This window comes from Saimiri boliviensis, chromosome 4, assembly GCF_048565385.1.
Source record: "Saimiri boliviensis isolate mSaiBol1 chromosome 4, mSaiBol1.pri, whole genome shotgun sequence".
NCBI lineage: Eukaryota > Metazoa > Chordata > Mammalia > Primates > Cebidae > Saimiri > Saimiri boliviensis.
In genome coordinates, this window is record NC_133452.1 from 154,345,772 (window position 1) to 154,363,551 (window position 17,780).

Consider the following 17,780-nt stretch of genomic DNA (forward strand, 5'->3'; position numbering starts at 1 on the left):
CAGCCCGGCCAATACGGTGAAACCTCGTTTCTACTAAAAATACAAAAATTAGCCAGGTGCAGTGGCATGTGCTTGTAGTCCCAGCTGCTCGGGAGGCTGAGGCAGGAGAATCACTTGAACCTGGGAGGCGGAGGTTGCAGTGAGCCGAGATCACGCCGGTGAAATCCAGCCTGGGCGACAGAGCCAGACTTCGTCTCAAAAAAAAAAAAAAAAAAAAAAAAAAAAAGCAGTGTAGGTTTGTAGAATGGTGGAAAGGAGTGGGCGTGTGGAGAGGTCAGTGCTTGGCCACTGCGTGGGAGCTGATGCCACAGGGAAGAGTGGCAGTGACAGGTGCATGGCAGAAGGGAAGGTGATGTCTGGGACCTCAGCCAGTGACGGCGACGAGGACCTGAGGGGTGCGTGGCCAGGCGGTGCGGTTTGCAGCGACCTCTGCTGTGCAGATGGGGAGCCCCTTCCCTGCATATCCTCTGCTACGGAAGGTTCACCCGGTCACTAGAGCGGGGCTGCGAAGGTGATGGGGGCGCGTTTCCTGTCCGTCTTCTCAGGCATAACCGTCTCCTCTGGGGTCAACTTCTTTCTCCATGCAGGTTCTGTGTGCACCACCCGCACCAAGACGGGAGTGGGCTACCCCCAGCTGAGTGCAGTCATTGAGTGCGCAGACTCTGCCCACGGCCTGAAGGGCCACATCATCTCTGTGAGTCTTGGGGCTGGGGTGTCTTGGGCGGCCCCTGCTCCCTGGCTGCTCCTCTTCTTCCGCTGGCTGAGCATCTCATGGGCAGGGGAGGGAGCTGGGCACTGTGGTCAGCAGAAACAGAGGCCTTATTGCCCACAGATCGCACAGTGAGGGTGGCAGGCCCGTTGGCAGAAGCCATAGGAGCAGGTGGGTGGTACATCCAACAAGGGATGTGCGGGGAGCTTTGAGAACATAGCGTAGGCTAGGTGACAGCTGGCTAGAACAGTTGTAACAAAGCCCCTCACACTGGGGGCTTAAGTGTCTCACTGTTCTGGAGACAAGAAGTCCAACATGCGGGTATCGGGGCCGCGCTCCCTCTCCGGCCCCTGGGGAAGGATCTGTTCCAGGCCTCTCTCTGACCTTAGCTTGTGGCGCCCTCCCTGTGTGTGTGTGTGTGTGTGCACACGTCCCCTTTTCCTGAGGACACTAGCTCTTTAGGATTAGGGTCCACCTTCCTCCAGGATGTCCTCATCTTAACTGATTACATGTCTGTTGTCCCTGTTTCCAAATAAAGTCACATTCTGAGATGTTAGGGGTTAGGATGGCAACAAGGAGTTTTTGGGGGGACACAGTTCAACCCATAACAAGCCACGGATCCCACGTTCAGGGTCAGGGAAGGTTTCCTGGAGTGTGATAGAGAGACCTGATGGTTGAAAAGGAATTTTTCATAGAAGAGGAAAGCAGGGAATGGAAAAGCGCTGGGGAACGAAATCTCAGTCGCTGCATCTGCGGCGCGTGAGCTGAGAGCTGCAGGTGTGAGGGTCAGCAGCAGATAAGCTTGAGGGCAAGTATGGACGAGAGCTGCGAGATCCAGCTTTAGGGATGAGACTTCTCCAAGAGTACTCGGGAACTATTTCGGAGATCTGAGCAGGAGGGTGCCTAACTTACTGCCTTGGGGAGGGTTGAATGGGGCAAGATACAAAAGAGAGCCCGGCTGGGACAGCGTTAGTAACTCAGGCGGGGGGTGACTGTGCCTGGCAGCAGGCTTGAGAGTCATCTCCAGAACTGCCTGACATTTGGGAGGCAGGTGTAAACACGTGTCAGCTGTGGAGTAGGTGCTTGGGGGCCGCGGGAGGAGGAGGAGGAGGAGCGGGGGAAGGGGAAGGGGAAGGGGGAGGGGGAGCAAGGCTTTGGCTGACCCACCTGCTGGCTCACCTGGAAGACCCTTGCAAAGGAAGAGGTTTGGGCTGGTATGGTGTTCACTGTGGCGCGTGTTTGTTGATTCTGAGGTGCTTGAGGGGGATCAGAAAGGAAATTGCACTTGAGATGTTGGGTTCATGGTTGGAGACCTGGCAGTTTTTAGCCCATAGATGATGAGAGTCTTGGGAATGGTGCTCAGGTAGCACCTGGAGCTGGGATCGAGATCTTTCACTCGCTGTCCAGTGTGGATAGCCTGGGCTCCTTCTAGTGTCTCATCCAGGTTTTTCACCCACCCATCCATTCATCCAACAAGTATTTATGAAGCATCTACTGTGATAGAATTTAGAATAAATGATCAAAGTTTATGGGTAAATGGCAGAGTTCTAAGACCCTCCTCTTAATACCCTTTGCCCTAGTGAACAAGCTAATACCCATTTATTGAGCAGCTAGTGTGTAAAAGGCTGACATAAAACTGTCCGGCTACATTTGCTAAGAGGTTATTCAGTGCCCGGGAGCAGCCAAGCGGTAGCACCATTCCACATTGGAAGGGGTTCTCACGTCCTGAGTGCAGCCTTGTCTGAGGCTGGCTGCATGAGAATCACCAGAGAGGCTTTTGCAAATCAGCATTCCCGGGCCCCGTCCTAGCGAACTGACTCTTTTAGAGGCTGGTCCCCCAAATCCCCATATGCAATTAGTCATGTCTGCATTACCTAACATTAATCATCAAGCATCTCCATCAAGTCGAAACTCAGACCCAATGTTGTAAGTGGTACTTGAATGACCCCTATTTCCAAAGTAGTGGAGGTCAGATTAATAAAGTTTTACTATGAACATATTCTGAGATCCTTATATGTCTTTCTAGAAGCTTCAGACTTGCTTAGTTTACAGGGTCGTTTGGCCAAAGATCGGTGGTAGGGTGGAGTGGAAGCTCTGTGTGCCCCAGAGGTGAATCTGATTGGAAATCAACTTAGCATCTCTCTATACAGTACCACCCAATTTATAATGTATCTCAGCAGTTCTCTTAAGCGTGGTGCCCAGACCAGCAGCATCAGTATCAACTGAGAACTTGTTAGATATTCCTGGGCCCCACGCTAGACGTGACCTACTTCGTCAAAACTCTGCAGGTGAGGCCCAGGAACCTGCTTTAACAAAAGCCCTCAGGTAGTTCTCATGTGCTCTCAAGGGTGAAACCCACTGGCTTGTAGAGTAGAGGTCAGCATACGTTGGCTGGGTGAGTGTTCCTGAACCAGGTCTTATCCGCTGGTGCCCAAGACGGCAGCTTCTCTGACTTCAGCAGTTGGGGACAATGACATCCCAAGCCTGGGGTCCTGGTGCTATAGGAAGGTAGCACTTCTGATCCTGTTTGTGTGCTCTGAGGTTCTTTTTACATCAGTGCCAAGAGGTCTCCTTGATGGAGTTATGAGTTCCATTTAGCCAGAAAAGCAAATGAATGGACCGAGTAGAATTTGGACGCTTGCCCTCAGCTCTGTCCTTGTAAGCAGCCGAGCACCTTGCGGTTGCTTCAGAGCAGCCATTGCCCCACGCTCCCTTTGTCTAACAGGGCACGGGCAGGTTTCTCTCACTCGTCAGTAGTCCTGAACCTGCTGGAAACCCGTGAGATGTTTTGGATCTTGCCACTTGGTCCAATTTCCTTCCAGCTGTCTCATTTTACACTTTATTTGCTGAATTAGCACATCGGTGCCATTGAAGTTCAAAAGCCACAGCGTGGTGTCTGCTCAGCCTGTGCCGATACTCAGAAGGCTGGGCTTCAGTCATGTTTCTATTTATTGTGGCCTCCATGGGCCTCAGAGAGGCAGAGAGAGGAAAGATTCAGGATCCCTCCTGCACGGGTGAGGACTGAGGTGGAACCAGTTCCTCTTTTCTTGTCACATCATTCTTTGGAAATAACCTAAACAAATTCATTCAAATGACTTAATCTTTTTTTCGAAGCTGGAAAAATTTGGCAACAAAACATGTTTAACCAAGGAAAAGTTGGAAATGCAAATAAACATCAAAAGGGAAATAAGTATCAGCAGAAATGCTGTTATCCTAAGATAACCACCGGTTTTAAACTTGTTTTTCCATTTTTATAGCTGTGTGACCTTGGGAGAGTTGCTCAGCCTTTATGGGCCTCTTGATTTCCCCCATCTACAGAATATCTCCTTCAGGTTCATGTGTTTGAATGGAAAAATGACTTTTAAGTTCATAATAGTTGCTGGTTCTTAGTAGGTGACTGACTTGAACAACTTTCTCTGCCTACTCCATGTTTGTGGTCACTGTCCTTTCTTTGTTTGACGCATGAGCAAGAACTTTTTTCTTTTTTCTTTTTTATTAATTGTCAGTATTTAACATAATGTGAGCAAGATTTTTGTGGGTTTTTTTCTTTCTTTTTTTGAGACACAGTCTCGCTCTGTTGCCCAGGCGGCTGGAGTGCAGTGGCATGAACTCGGCTCACTGTAACCTCCATCCCACATTTAACCGAGTTTAAGGGACTCTCCTGCCTCAGCCTCCCGAGTAGCTGGGGCTACAGGTGCGTACCACCACACACAGCTAATTTTTGTATGTTCAGCAGAGACGGGGTTTCACCGTGTTGGCCAGGCTGGTCTCAAACTCCTAACCTCAGGCAATCTGCCCACCTCAGCCTCTCACAGTGCTGGGATTATAGGCGTGAGCTACTGTGCTGGCCCTGAGCAAATTTTTTTTTTTTTTTTTAGGTTCTGGGGTACATGGGCAGATCATGCAGGATTGTTGCATAGGTACACACATGGCAGTGTGGTTTGCTGCCTCCATCTCCTGTCACCTACATCTGGCATTTCTCCCCATGTTATCCCTCCCCAACCTCTCTACCACCCAACTGTCCCTCCCTTGGTCCCTCCCCAACAGACCCCAGTGTGTAGTGCACCCCTCCCTGTGTCCATGTGTTCTCATTGTTCAACACCTGCCTATGAGTGAGAACATGCGGTGTTTGATTTTCTGTTCTTGTGTCAGTTTGCTGAGAATGATGGTTTCCAGATTCATCCGTGTCCCTACAAAGGACTTGAACTCATCGTTTTTTATGGCTGCATAATATTCCATGGTGTATATGTGCCACATTTTCCTTGTCCAGTCTATTGTCGAAGGGCATTTGGGTTGATTCCAGGTCTTTGCTATTGTAAACAGTGCCACTGTGAACATACGTGTGCACGTGTCTTTGTAATAGAGTGATTTATAATTCTTTGGGTATATCCCCAGTCATGGGATGGCTGTGCCAAATGCCATTTCTGGTTCTAGATTCTTAGGAATCGCCTCACTGTCTCCCACAATGGATGAACTAGTTTACACTCCCACCAACAGTGTAAAAGTGTTCCTGTTTCTCCACATCCTCTCCAGCATCTCTTGTCTCCAGATTTCTTAATGATCACCATTCTAACTGGCAGGAGGTGGTATCTCGATGTAGTTTTGATTTGCATTTCTCTAATAATCAGTGATGATGAGCATTTTTTCATATGTTTGTTGGCCTCATACATGTCTTCTTTTGAAAAGTGTCTGTTCATATCCTTCCACTTTTGAATGGGTTTGTTTTTTTCTTGTAAATCTGTTTTAGTTCTTTGTGGATTCTGGATATTAACCTTTTGTCAGATGGGTAGACTGCAAAATTTTTTCCCATTCTATTGGTTGTCGGTTCACTCTAATGATTGTTTCTTTTGCTGTACAGAAGCTCTGGAGCTTACTTAGGTCCCATTTGTCTATTTTGGTTTTTGTTGCCAATGCTTTTGGTGTTTTAGTCATGAAGTCCTTGCCTATGCCTGTGACCTGAACGGTTTTGCCTAGGTTTTCTACTGAGGTTTTTATGATGTTAGGTCTTATGCTGAAGTCTTTAATCCATCTGGAGTTAATTTTAGTGTAAGGTGTCAGGAAGGGGTCCAGTTTCTGGTTTCTGCGCATGGCTAGCAAGTTTTCCCAACACCATTTATTAAACAGGGAATCCTTTCCCCATTGCTTGTTTTCGTCAGGTTTGTCAAAGATCAGATGGTTGTAAATGTGCATTGTTGCCTCCCGGGCCTCTGTTCTGTTCCATTGGTCTATATCTCTGTTTTGCAACCAGTACCATGCTGTTTTGATTACTGTAGCTTTATAGTATAGTTTGAAACCAGGTAGCGTGATGCCTCTGACTTGGTTCTTTTTGCTTAGGATTGCCTTGGCTATGCGGGCTCTCTTTTGGTTCCATATGAAGTTTAAGGTGGTATTTTCCAGTTCTGTGAAGAAGGTCATTGGTAGCTTGATGGGGATAATGTTGAAACTATAAATTACTTTGGGCAGTATGGCCATTTTCACGATACTGATTCTTCCTAACCATGAGCATGGCATGTTTCTCCATGTGTTTGTGTCCTCTCTTATTTCCTTGAGCAGTGGTCTGTAGTTCTCCTTGAAGAGGTCCTTTACATCCCTTGTTAGTTGTATTCCTAGGTATTTGATTCTCTTTGTAGCAATTGTGAATGGCAGTTTTTTCTTGATTTGGCTCTCTTTAAGTCTGTTATTGGTGTATAGGAGTGCTCGTGATTTTTGCACATTGATTTTGTATCCTGAGACTTTGCTGAAGTTGCTTATCAGTTTCAGGAGATTTTGGGCTGAGATGATGTGGTCTCCTAAATATACAATAATGTCGTCTGCAAATAGAGACAATTTGACTTCCTCCTTTCCTATTTGAATACCCTTTATTTCTTTTTCTTGCCTAATTGCTCTGGCTAGAACTTCCAATTCTATATTGAAAAGGAATGGTGAGAGAGGGCATCCTTGTCCGGTGCCAGATTTCAAAGGGAATGTTTCCAGTTTTTGCCCATTCAGTATGATATTGGCTGTAGGTTTGTCATAAATAGCTTTTATTATTTTGAGATACATTCCATTGATACCTAGTTTATTGAGAGTTTTTAGCATAAAGGACTGTTTAATTTTGTCAAAGGCCTTCTCTGCATCAATTGAGATCATCATGTGGTTTTTGTCTTTGGTTCTGTTTATGTGGTGGATTGCGTTTATAGACTTGTGTATGTTGAACCAGCCTTGCATCCCTGGGATGAAGCCTACTTGATTGTGATGAATAAGCTTTTGGATATGCTGTTGCGATCAGTTTGCCAGTATTTTATTGAAGATTTTTGCATCTATGTTCATCATGGATATTGGCCTGAAGCTTTTTTGTTGTTGTTGTTGTTGAGTCTCTGCCAGGTGTTGGTATCAGGATGATGTTGGTCTCATAAAATGATTTGGGAAGGATTCCCTCTATTTGGATTGTCTGGAATAGTTTCAGAAGGAATGGTGCCAGCTCCTCTTTTTACATCTTGTAGAATTCAGCTGTGAACCTGTCTGGACCTGGACTTTTTTTGGTTGGTAGGCTATTAATTGCTACCTCAACTTCAGCCGTTTTTATTGGTCTTTTCAAGGTTTCAGCTTCTTCCTGGTTTAGGTTTGGGAGGGTGCGAGTGTCCAGGAATTTATTTCTTCCAGGTTTACTGATTAATGTACATAAGAGTTGTTTGTGGTAATCTCTGATTGTAGTTTGTATTTCTGTGGAGTCAGTGGTGATATCCCCTTTATTGTTTTTTTATTGCATCTATTTGATTATTCTTTCTTTTCTTATTAATCTGGCTAGTGGTCTATTTTGTTGATCTTTTCAAAAAATCAGCTGCTGGATTTATTGATTTTTTTTTTTTGAAGGATTTTTATGGTGTCTCTATCTCCTTCAGTTCTGCTCTGATCTTAGTTATTTATTGTCTTCTGCTAGCTGTTGAGTTTTTTTGATCTTGCTCCTCTAGCTCTTTCCATTATGACAATAGGGTGTCAATTTTAGATCTTTCCTTGCTTCTCATGTGGGCATTTATTGCTATAAATTTCCCTCCTGACACTGCTTTAAATGTGTCCCAGAGATTCTGGTACATTGTGTCTTTGTTCTCAAGTGTTCTCCTTTGGTTCCAAAGGACGTCTTTATTTCGGCCTTCATTTCATTGTTTATCCAGTCGACATTCAGGATCCAGTTGTTCAGTTTCCATGAAGCTGTGCGGTTCTGAGTTAGTTTCTTAATGCTGAGTTCTAATTTGATTGCACTGTGGTCTGAGAGACTGTTTGTTATGATTTTCATTCTTTTACATTTGCTGAGGAGTGATTTACTTCCAAGTATGTGGTCAATTTTAGAGTAGGTGCAATTCGGTGCTGAGAAGAATGTGTATTCTGTGGATTTGTGCTGGAGATTTCTGTAGATGTCTATTGAGTCTATTTGGTCCAGATCTGAGTTCAAGTCCTGGATATCCTTGTTAATTTTGTCTCGTTAATCTGCCTAATATTGACAGTGGAGTGTTAAAGCTTCCCACTATGATTGTGTGGGAGTCTGAGTCTCTTGGTAGGTCATTAAGAACGTGCTTTATGTACCTGGCTGCTGAGCAAATATTTTTAAGCAAAAGAGGCAGGCTGACAATTCACAAGTTATCATTCATGTCCTGTGGTGCCATTTGTACTTAAATATAATGTTAATTCTTTTGGAAAAACAAAAAAAGAACTCCTTGTAAATTACCGCTTTGAACACTTGCACAGAACTAAACACTAGCCCAAATGATGATAATGTTTTTAAGAACCTTCCAGCAGCTGTGAATCTTTATGTGTGAAGATATATGTGTGTTTTATAACATGGCAGGACACTTTGAACACTTTTGGAAATATAGTAGCAGGAAGTGGACTGCCCTGTCTGTCCCGAGGCATCATGTGACATTGGATGGCTCTTGGTTAAATGTGCAGCTGGGCTTGTGTGGTCTACGCTGTCCATTTCACAGGTGCACATACAAAAGCACCCTGTGAGCAGATGACACCATGATAAGATTTCCTCTTTGCGACATGTTACACAGTTGTATTAACTGTGGATCTCTTGGCCCATTCTGGGAAAGGAGAGGCTGATTTTCTTGGGGTCCCATAGCAGGGCCCATGAGTCAGGCCTCCTCACTCACCAGAATAATAGGAAATTTTCAGGACACCACAAGAGACACAAATAGGTGAACAAAAGAGTGATCCTTTTTTTCTTTTTTTTTTTTTTTTTTTGAAACAGTTTTGCTCTTTGTTCCCCAGGCTGGAGTGCAGTGGCGTGATCTCAGCTCACTTGCAGCCTCCGCCTCCTCGGTTCAAGCGATTCTCCTGCCTCAGCCTCCCAAGTAGCTAGTATTACAGGTGTCCACCATGCCCAGATCATTTTTATATTTTTAGTAGAGATGGGATTTCACCATGTTGGCCAGGCTAGTCTCAAACTTCTGACCTCAGGTGATCTGCCTGCCACGGCCTCCCAAAGTACTGGGATTACAGGGGCGAGCCACTATGCCCAGCTCTTTTTTTTTGAAGTCATACATATGTAGGATTTACTTTAATGGGAACATGAGTTTATTTAATCTGTTTGAGGCCAAAAGTGTGAAACACTGTGTAGAGCTGGTTTTGATAAAGAGGTGAAGCACTTTGAAATTAATTGGCATGGCAAGCGAAGGGCATTTTAAGGTTGTACCTCTGAAAGGTAAAGTAAATAAATATGCAAGGATTTTGAAGCATTAACAAGGTGTATGGAGCCACAAGCCCTGTTCCTGTCTCCACACAGGGTTTGGGCCAGATAACATACGGCAAGACTACTTCAGAAATAATTATTCCTCAGTGCTCTGTGGCCCTCTGGGGGTCAGAGGAGCCATGTATGAATAACACATGTGATTGAGGACGTAATTGTAGTCAGTAAATGTTTGTCAAGAAAAGGTCCAGCCTTCACATTTAACCTTTTGATCAGAGCTGCAAAGAAGCGAAACAATATCGAAGTCCTAGCTCCTGGAGTGACAGGCCTCATTGGTAGGTAGAGAAAGAGGATCGAGTCACAGACACCTCTGTTCAGTTTGAGATGGCCTTTTCAGGATGGTTCATCCCAGTTTCCCGCCCTCCAACTCCAGACCTGGATGTACCTTCCTGCAGATTGCAGCACGGGGTAGCCCGGGTACCCTGTCTTTCCTTCGTTCCTTCCCAACGTGGGTCCCACCTTCTGGGGATAGGTGCTTGCCTTGGAGGCCCTGCTGTTTCTCCTAGACCCACACTGAGCTTTGGGCTGTGTCGCTGTCACGTGAGCCCTGACACTGTTGCTGTCTCCCCTTGCACCGTGGCCTCCATGGCTGTCCCTGTGTGTCTGGCTGCTGCTCCAGGGAACCGCTGCTGTCCTTGCCCCCCTTGAACCACACCCAGACTACGTTAGGAATAGCAGGTAGCAGCCTGGGTGTTTGGTGTCTTATGTTCGTAACCAAATGCAGCTAGCTCTGCATCCTAGAAGGCTTGGACTGTGTGGCTGGTGTTTGAACCATACCCGCCACAGCTGAACCTTGCTAAGCAGCCCAAGATAAAGACTGGGCCTGCTGCACATTCAGCCAGCCCGGGCGTGCTCAGCATGGGCAGTGTGGGTGGAAGACAGATGTTTGAATTTAAGGTAACTGTGTACCGTATGTGAGGAATAGGAGACATAGAGGTACCTGGAAAGATAAAAGGATTAACTCAATGTCCTCTTCTTGACTCTTAAAAGAATTCAACCTTTGTACTAAATAAATCCCACCTCACACCAGGCAGAGAGGGCAAGGTGACTCCTGAGTGAGAATGAGCGTGGACGGTGGAAGGGCTGGGTGTGTTATATAAGGGGCTGGCATGGGATGAGGGCCAAGCCCCCCACTGCTCACAGCCCCTCCTGCCTCCTGCTCACCAGCAGAAAGAAGTGCCTGAGCCCAGGTGGGCAGGTGGTGGGTGATGCCAGCCTCTGACCCACAGATGAACTCTAGACGGGCTTGGGAATGAAAGAGGCAATATTGAGGGGAATACACCTTGATAGACAGCAACAGCCACGGTGGTGGGGGGCGTGGGGCCCTGTGCTTGCTGGGAGCTGTGGTGGGTCTGAACCCCTTGGTCACTGGATCATCCTGGGGTAGGGGACAGCCTGGCTGAGCTCCCACTGATGATGTCCTGTCCTTGCTTTTTCCTCTGTGAAGGATGGAGGCTGCACGTGTCCAGGGGATGTCGCCAAAGCCTTTGGTAAGGCCGGGCCCTGGTGCAGAAGGCGAGAAGGAAGGAGGGAGGGAGCTCCCTGCACCTCTCCAGGTGGCAACCTGAATGAGGAGGAGGACCTGCTGGGGACGTTCTGGGCCTGCCTGGAGTTTCCTTTCCCTGGGTTTCAGCCCCAGTTGGCCCAGATCCCAGCATTGGCTTGTTTCTGGTCCACGGCAAAGCAGGCCGCCCATGCCCCAGGAGATGGATCTAGGGGTAACGTCCTGCAAGCCAGGAGTGGGTGAAGTCACGGTCTTCTCATCCCAGGGCAGAGGAGGATCCGGGGACCTGTCCAATGGGACGGAGCCAGTTGTGATGTGTGGGAACTGCAAAGGGGGTTTTTTTGGAGCCAGCCTGGAAAAGTCCCGCAGTGGTTTCTCACTGGAGGCTGGAGCCTGCCTTCCACTAGGGGGCAGCAGTGCCTGCTGTGAGCCCTTGAGATTGGGGATCAGGGAGCCGTGGTGGGAGGGCGGCAGGTCCTGAGCTTTCCTTGGGAAAGCACTAGAGGCCGAGCATCTCAGCACCACAGGCAGTCAAGTATGGCTGTCAAGCCCCTGCTGGCCACTGAACTGCAGACTGCATTCGGAAGTCAGAGCCGGCCCTGTGGCTGCAGGCTCCAGAATATGAAGCGGGGGTTGTGGGTGCCAGCAGGAGGCAGAACTGAAACTCCCATGCCTCCACCCTTTGCTGATGCCAGAAAAAAAAAAAGTTCAGTCTGGTGCCGTGGCTCATGCCTGTAATCCCAGCACTTTGGGAGGCCGAGGCCAGTGGATCACTTGAAACTGGGAGTTTGAGACCAGCCTGGCCAATACCCCATCTCTACTAAAAATACAAAAAAAAAAAAAAAAATTACCCAGGTGTGGTGGTGCACACCTGTAATCACAGGGGAATCGCTTGAACCCGGAAGGCAGAGGTCGTAGTGAGCCAAGATCGCCTCACTGTGCTCCAGCCTGGGTGACAGTGACCCTGTCTCAAAGAAAAAAATTAAAAAGTAAATGTTCAGCCAACAACCCTGAGAGTGACAAAGGAAAACATAGGGCAGTGTTCTTAGCAACAAGGTTTCAGAGCAACCCAAAGGATGTCATAAAAAATGGGATTTAACCTCATCCTAATCCTAGATCCTATCTGTGGAAGGGAATCTACAGACCGTCCACTGATCCCAGCTTCCTAGTTTATAGTTGAGGGAACTGAGGCTCTAGGAGGGAATGATATGGTCACAGTCCTGCAGTCAGGGGCAGAAGGAGGAGACCACAGTGCCTCTGCTAACCGGGACTGTCGCATACACTGTGTTGTAAGGATCATCAGCCAAGGGCAATTTTACAATTGTGTTTTTGTTTCTTTTTGTTTTTTTGAGATGGAGTCTTGCTCTTGGCACCCAGGCTGGAGTGCAATGGCACGATCTCAGCTCACTGCAACCTCTGCCTTCCGGGTTCAAGCGATTCTCCTGCCTCAGCCTCCTGGGTAGCTGGAATTACAGGCACACGCCACCATGCCTGGCTAATTTTGTGGGTTTTTTTGTTTGTTTTGTTTGTTTTTTTTTAGTAGAGACAGGGTTTCTCCATGTTGGTCAGGTTGGTCTTGAACTCCCAACCTCAGGAGATCCGCCCGCCTCGGCCTCCTAAAGTGCTGGAATTACAGGTGTGAGCCACCATGCCTGGCCACGATTGGTTTTTGAGCTGCATCTACTTAATACATGTGGTGGTGCATCTTGGACTCTTGCCTCACACGTGCTCTCTGTACGGAGAGGGAGCCGAACACACTTTAAATTGACTGGTTGTTGAGAAGGTGCCTTGTAGATCACAGTTCCCGGGCTTTGGACCACGCTCAGCTCAGTCTCCCTTGGGTGTCATTCCCTCCTCCACTGTCTGTCAATCAGTACAGCCATGCTTGTGCAGAGACTCAGTGGAGGGAGAGGGACTGTGTCAGGGAAGGATGCCAGAGTGTCCCGAAATGAAAATGGCTAGGAACCCGTCAAAGCGTTCTTTCAGCGTGTCTGTGCTCTGTGTTCCTGCTGTTGACATCTGCTCCTCTGCTTTGCTCCTGGAATTGTGGTCATCAGGAATCCTGGCTGGATACCAGTTATACTCTGGTTCCTTAAACTCATAGCAGGAGGACCAGGGGGCCAGCATTCATGTTGGGAACCCCAGAAGGGAGGGAGGGTCTTCAGAGGTAGCTGCCGTGTAAGAAGGTTGTGTTGTGCCTTGCTTCCCTGAGTGCCAGAAATGCACGCCTTTCCGTCACACTGAGTGGAAGGGACTGGAACACCAATGTGAACCCCAGAGTGCTCTACCGATGCGTAAATGACCAGATCGAAGGCATCAGGGCCACTTTGAGGGGTTCCTACGTTTTCTTCTCCTAATTAGGACTTGGCAGGCTCCCCTCCTTCTTCATCCTCTTACTTAATGCATCTGTGCCCCGCTGCCTGCCACCTTGTTCTGTTCTAAAGGTAAACCCTCAGTAGGACTTAGGACGGGAGGTTGTAGCGGTTCCTTAGTTAATAGGCAAAGAAGAATCTCTCTGCACAGTGATCCATGAACAAGATGGGGAATGAGAACTATTTTTATTTCTCCCACAAGTTCCTTGGCTTTTTTGACAGCTGATCATTTAGCGTCTACCATGGTGCCACACACATGGCTCTACCATAGAGCCAGCCCTGGGCCTGTGCCAGCAGAGCCCACAAAGACAGGCAGCTTCAGCACCTCTGCCTCCTCTGTGCCTGTCCTGGAAGTGTGGTTGTTCGGTGATGATGAGTATGGCGGAGCGCTGACTCTGGAAGTCTAATATGTAGCACAGCGGTGGTGCGGGGAGAGTTTTACGAGGCTTCCATGACACGGGGGCTTCTTTCCTTGAGGACGTCTCCAGTGTAGAAGGTTCATTCTGTTCTGAGGCCCTTTCCTGACCTGTAAATAGCACTGGGAGTGTCAGAGTGCAGAGAGCTTCAAGTACAGACCAGACACCTGAGGGGGCATCCTAGAGGAGTCACTGCATGAAGTATAAGATTAGATAACATGCTTTCTAAGATACTGCTCAATTATTATTATTATTATTATTATTATCATTATTATTATTGAGACAGAGTTTCCCTCTGTTGCTCAGGCTGGAATGCAATGACATGATCTCGGCTCACTGAAACCCCTGCCTCCCGGGTTCCAGGGATTTCGGGCTAATGTTTGTATTTTTAGTAGAAACGGGTTTCATCATGTTGGCTAGGCTGGTCTTGAACTGCTGACCTCAAGTGATCTGCCCACCTCGGCCTCCCAAAGTGCTAGGATTACAGGCGCGAGCCACCGCGCCTGGCAGAATACCGCCCGATTTTTAATGTTTCTCTGATTCTAGAAGAGTTAGATCTGAGGAAGGTGGTCCTAGGTAGCCATTAATAGCTATTACGCATGGTCCAGCGTAGGGGATACCAGCCCCATACACTGTGGCTGCGTTTGCTTCTCCCCGCGTGCCCTGGCCCTGTCTCCCTGCGTGGAGACCCTCTCCCTTTTTCCAGGAGAGATGTGAGAGGCCCATCCTCTCTCTTGACTATAGCTGGCGGACGGGGAGGCGTACTGGGCAAGCACTTGGATTTTGGAGGAGCCTGCTTCCCCTGCGCTCTTTTCTCTGCTACTCTCTTTTGTCTCCACTGTTGGCATGTAGGAGCTGGAGCCGATTTTGTCATGCTGGGAGGGATGTTTTCGGGTCATACAGAGTGTGCTGGAGAAGTGATTGAGAGGAACGGACAGAAGCTCAAGCTCTTCTACGGGATGAGCTCAGACACGGCCATGAAGAAGCATGCCGGAGGAGTTGCTGAGTACAGGTGAGGGGCGGCCCCGGGACGCACCCTCGAGGCCTGGCCTTGCTCGTGCTTCTTCCAGAGATGGGATGGAAGTCGGTCTGAATAGCAGCTCTGTGTATATTAAAGTACCGTGGGAAGGGGTTCTTTTTTTTAAAGAACCCTGATTTTTATCCAGTTAGCATATGCAGTGCTTGGGGTTCCCAAAAGCAAGTACAGAGCAGAAGTGTTTGGGGATGGGTTGGAAGTGTGACCAGGGGTATATGTGAGTGAGTTCCAGTCCTGAAGGGAATATTCCAGACCTCTGGGGGTGGGTGGGATTATTCCTTGTCCTTCCAGTAGAGCCGTTGCTGAGCTATCCCTGTAAGCTTTGATCTCTGGCTTGAGGGGAGTTGAGGCTGGAAGAACGGAGTTGAAGAATGACTCTCCTCTTGCACAGGAAGTGGTAGGTGTGGTCTAGAGCGCGGCGCGGCGGCCAGGCCTTTCCTGAAGAACGCTGCACAGCTCATACAGCCTCTCCCCTGCCTGCAGGCTCTGAGAGTCGACTGGCAGCGTTTTCAGCATTCATTTGTGTCATCCACTCTAGAAGTGGGGCTCACTTCTGCGGATGTGTGTTTTTATTTTGTATTATTTTATTATTTTTGAGGTGGAGTCTCGCTCTGTCGCCCAGCCTGGAGTGCAATGGCACGATCTTGGCTCACTGCAGCCTCCCTTCCTGAGTTCAAGTGATTCTCCTGCCTCAGCCTCCCAAGTAGCTGGGATTACAGTTGCCCGCCATCACACCCAGCTAATGTTTGTAGTTTTAGTTGAGACAGGGTTTCGTCATGTCGGCCAGGCTGGTCTCGAACTCCTGACTTCAAGTGATCCACCCACCGTGACCTCCCAAAGTGCTGGGATTATAGGCGTGAGCCACTGTGCCCAGCCCCTGATGGGTGTTTTTAACCCATGGTTTCCAAAGACACCTGGGTCTTTCCCGATTCACTTCTGTTTTAACTGTCTACATATGTGTTTGAAGAACCTGACGGACGATGAGGCCAGGCACAGTGGCTCATGCCTGTAATCCCCGTGTTTCTGGAAGCCAAGGTTGGAGGATTCCTTGAGCACAGGAGTTCCAGATGAGCCTAGGCAACATAGCAAGACCCTGTCTCTACAAAAAATTTTAAAATTAGCTGGGTGTGGCGTCACATGACTGCCCTCCCAGCTACTCAGGAGGCTGAGGCAGGAAGATGGCTTAAGCCCAGGAGTTGGAGGCTGCAGTGAGCTATGAGCATGCCATCGTGCTCCAGCCTGGCCAGCAGAATGACACCCTGACTCAAAAACAAACAAAAGAACCTGATGACCATACAGTATACTCACTGCCTCTCCCTGCTCCATAGAGCCTTTTCTTGATTCTCACTGCGAAAACAAGCTGTAATACAACATGGGGTCAGGACCAAAGGTCCTCCATCACAGAGGGAAGCAGGCTGTGCATTGGCTGGTCACCTTTCTCCAGGAAACCTCAGGCTTTTCCCTTCAGTTTTCAGACTTTGTCTCAGTGCTGGAGTGGAAACCTAAGCCCTCCGTAGCTGACACCCTTTATTTCCTATCACCCATTCCACACCCAAAGGCTCATTTTGAGGACCTGAGTCTCAGATGTATTATATAAAGTTCATATCAAGTTAGCAGCAAAACCTCAGAACTCCGCTGAGATTTGTAGGCGGGGAGATTGGGGGGAGGTGTGGGTATTCTGCCGGAATTCTGTTCTTCCGTAGGGTTCTGGTTGACTGACTTCAGTCTCATTCTCCCCGGTCCCTTTCTCTTTTGGTGGCGAACCTCAATAAAGATATTGTAGCATGGGAAAGGCAGGATGGGAAAGATCGAGGCGGACTGCGCCAGTCAGAAATGTGGGGCACACTCACTTCTCCCAGGTAGCCTGCGGGGCCCTCTCTCCTCCATGTGGTCCCTGACGGAGGAGGAGGTACTGAGCTGGACCTATGGCCAAGAAGCTTAGTGCTTTACCAGCAACGATTGTCAGCATCCGAGGCCTGCACATGTCTCCTCTGTGCCAGAGTGTAAGCGGAGCTTTCATGGGTGAGCAGCAGTTAGGTGCTTTGCCTGGGGTACCTGTTTTGCCCTCATGGTTGCATCTGTTTTGGGTTCTAAAAAAAATTGCTGGGCGCGGTGGTTCACGCCTGTCATCCCAGCACTTTGGGAGGCTGAGGTGGGTGGATGACAAGGTTAGGAGATCGAGACCATCCTGGCCAACATGGTGAAACCCATCTCTACTAAAAATATAAAAATTAGCCAGGGGTGGTGGCAGGCGCCTGTAATCCCAGCTACTCAGGAGGCTGAGGCAGGAGAATCACCTGAACCCAGGAAGTGGGAGGTTGCAGTGAATTGAGATCATCCCATTGCACTCCAGCCTGGGCAACAGAGTAAGACTCCGTTTCAAAAAAAAAAAAAAAAAATTAAAGATCAGGAAATCTACAATAGATCAGGGTATGGTACAAACAGAAGACAAAAAGCTGAAAGAAAAACCGTCTCCCATAATTTCAGCAGGGTTTAGATATAACAGAAAAGAAAAAAAGATTCAGCAGCGGCAAGACTCAGTTCTGGACGTGGATTCAAATCTTTGACAGGGAAGGAAATTGCTAAGGAAATGGGAACCTTAATCTGAAAGCTGCAGCTCGAGCAGGCTGTACCTGCCTGCCTCTCTGTGTTTCTGAGTCTGTCTGTCCGTCTGTCTCTCTCATCTGGCAGTTTTCAGCCTCATGACCATGATCTCATCATGAGAATGCTTCCCTACTTTGACAAACTACTTATGGCACAGTTATGTACACATTACTGATTCTTTTCCAGTCATTAACTATTTCATTCTCATGCTGTCCCGGGGAAGCAAAGTGCCTTCATTTGACAGATAAGCAGACTTAAGCATCAGTAAAAAAGGAAGTTGTGAAAGGTTAAACCAACAGTTAGCAAAGGAGCAACAATGAGAAGAATCTAGAAATTTCCAACAAGCCCCAGGAAGGCCATGGAAATAGGAAAATGAAATATCTATCATTGCAGGCACGTGAGCGCAGATGCCTG

The 17,780-nt window shown here is 48.1% G+C and overlaps 1 protein-coding gene across 1 annotated transcript in view; it reads left to right on the forward strand.

Annotated features, from left to right (window-relative positions):
• The window catches only part of GMPR (guanosine monophosphate reductase), a 73,370-nt gene that overhangs the window by 44,647 nt on the left and 10,943 nt on the right, over positions 1-17,780 (forward strand). The window contains exons 6-8 of the mRNA XM_003927327.4: positions 588-694; positions 10,882-10,924; positions 14,579-14,738. Of these exons, the coding sequence (XP_003927376.1) occupies positions 588-694; positions 10,882-10,924; positions 14,579-14,738 (310 nt within the window). The remainder of the gene's footprint in view (positions 1-587; positions 695-10,881; positions 10,925-14,578; positions 14,739-17,780) is intronic.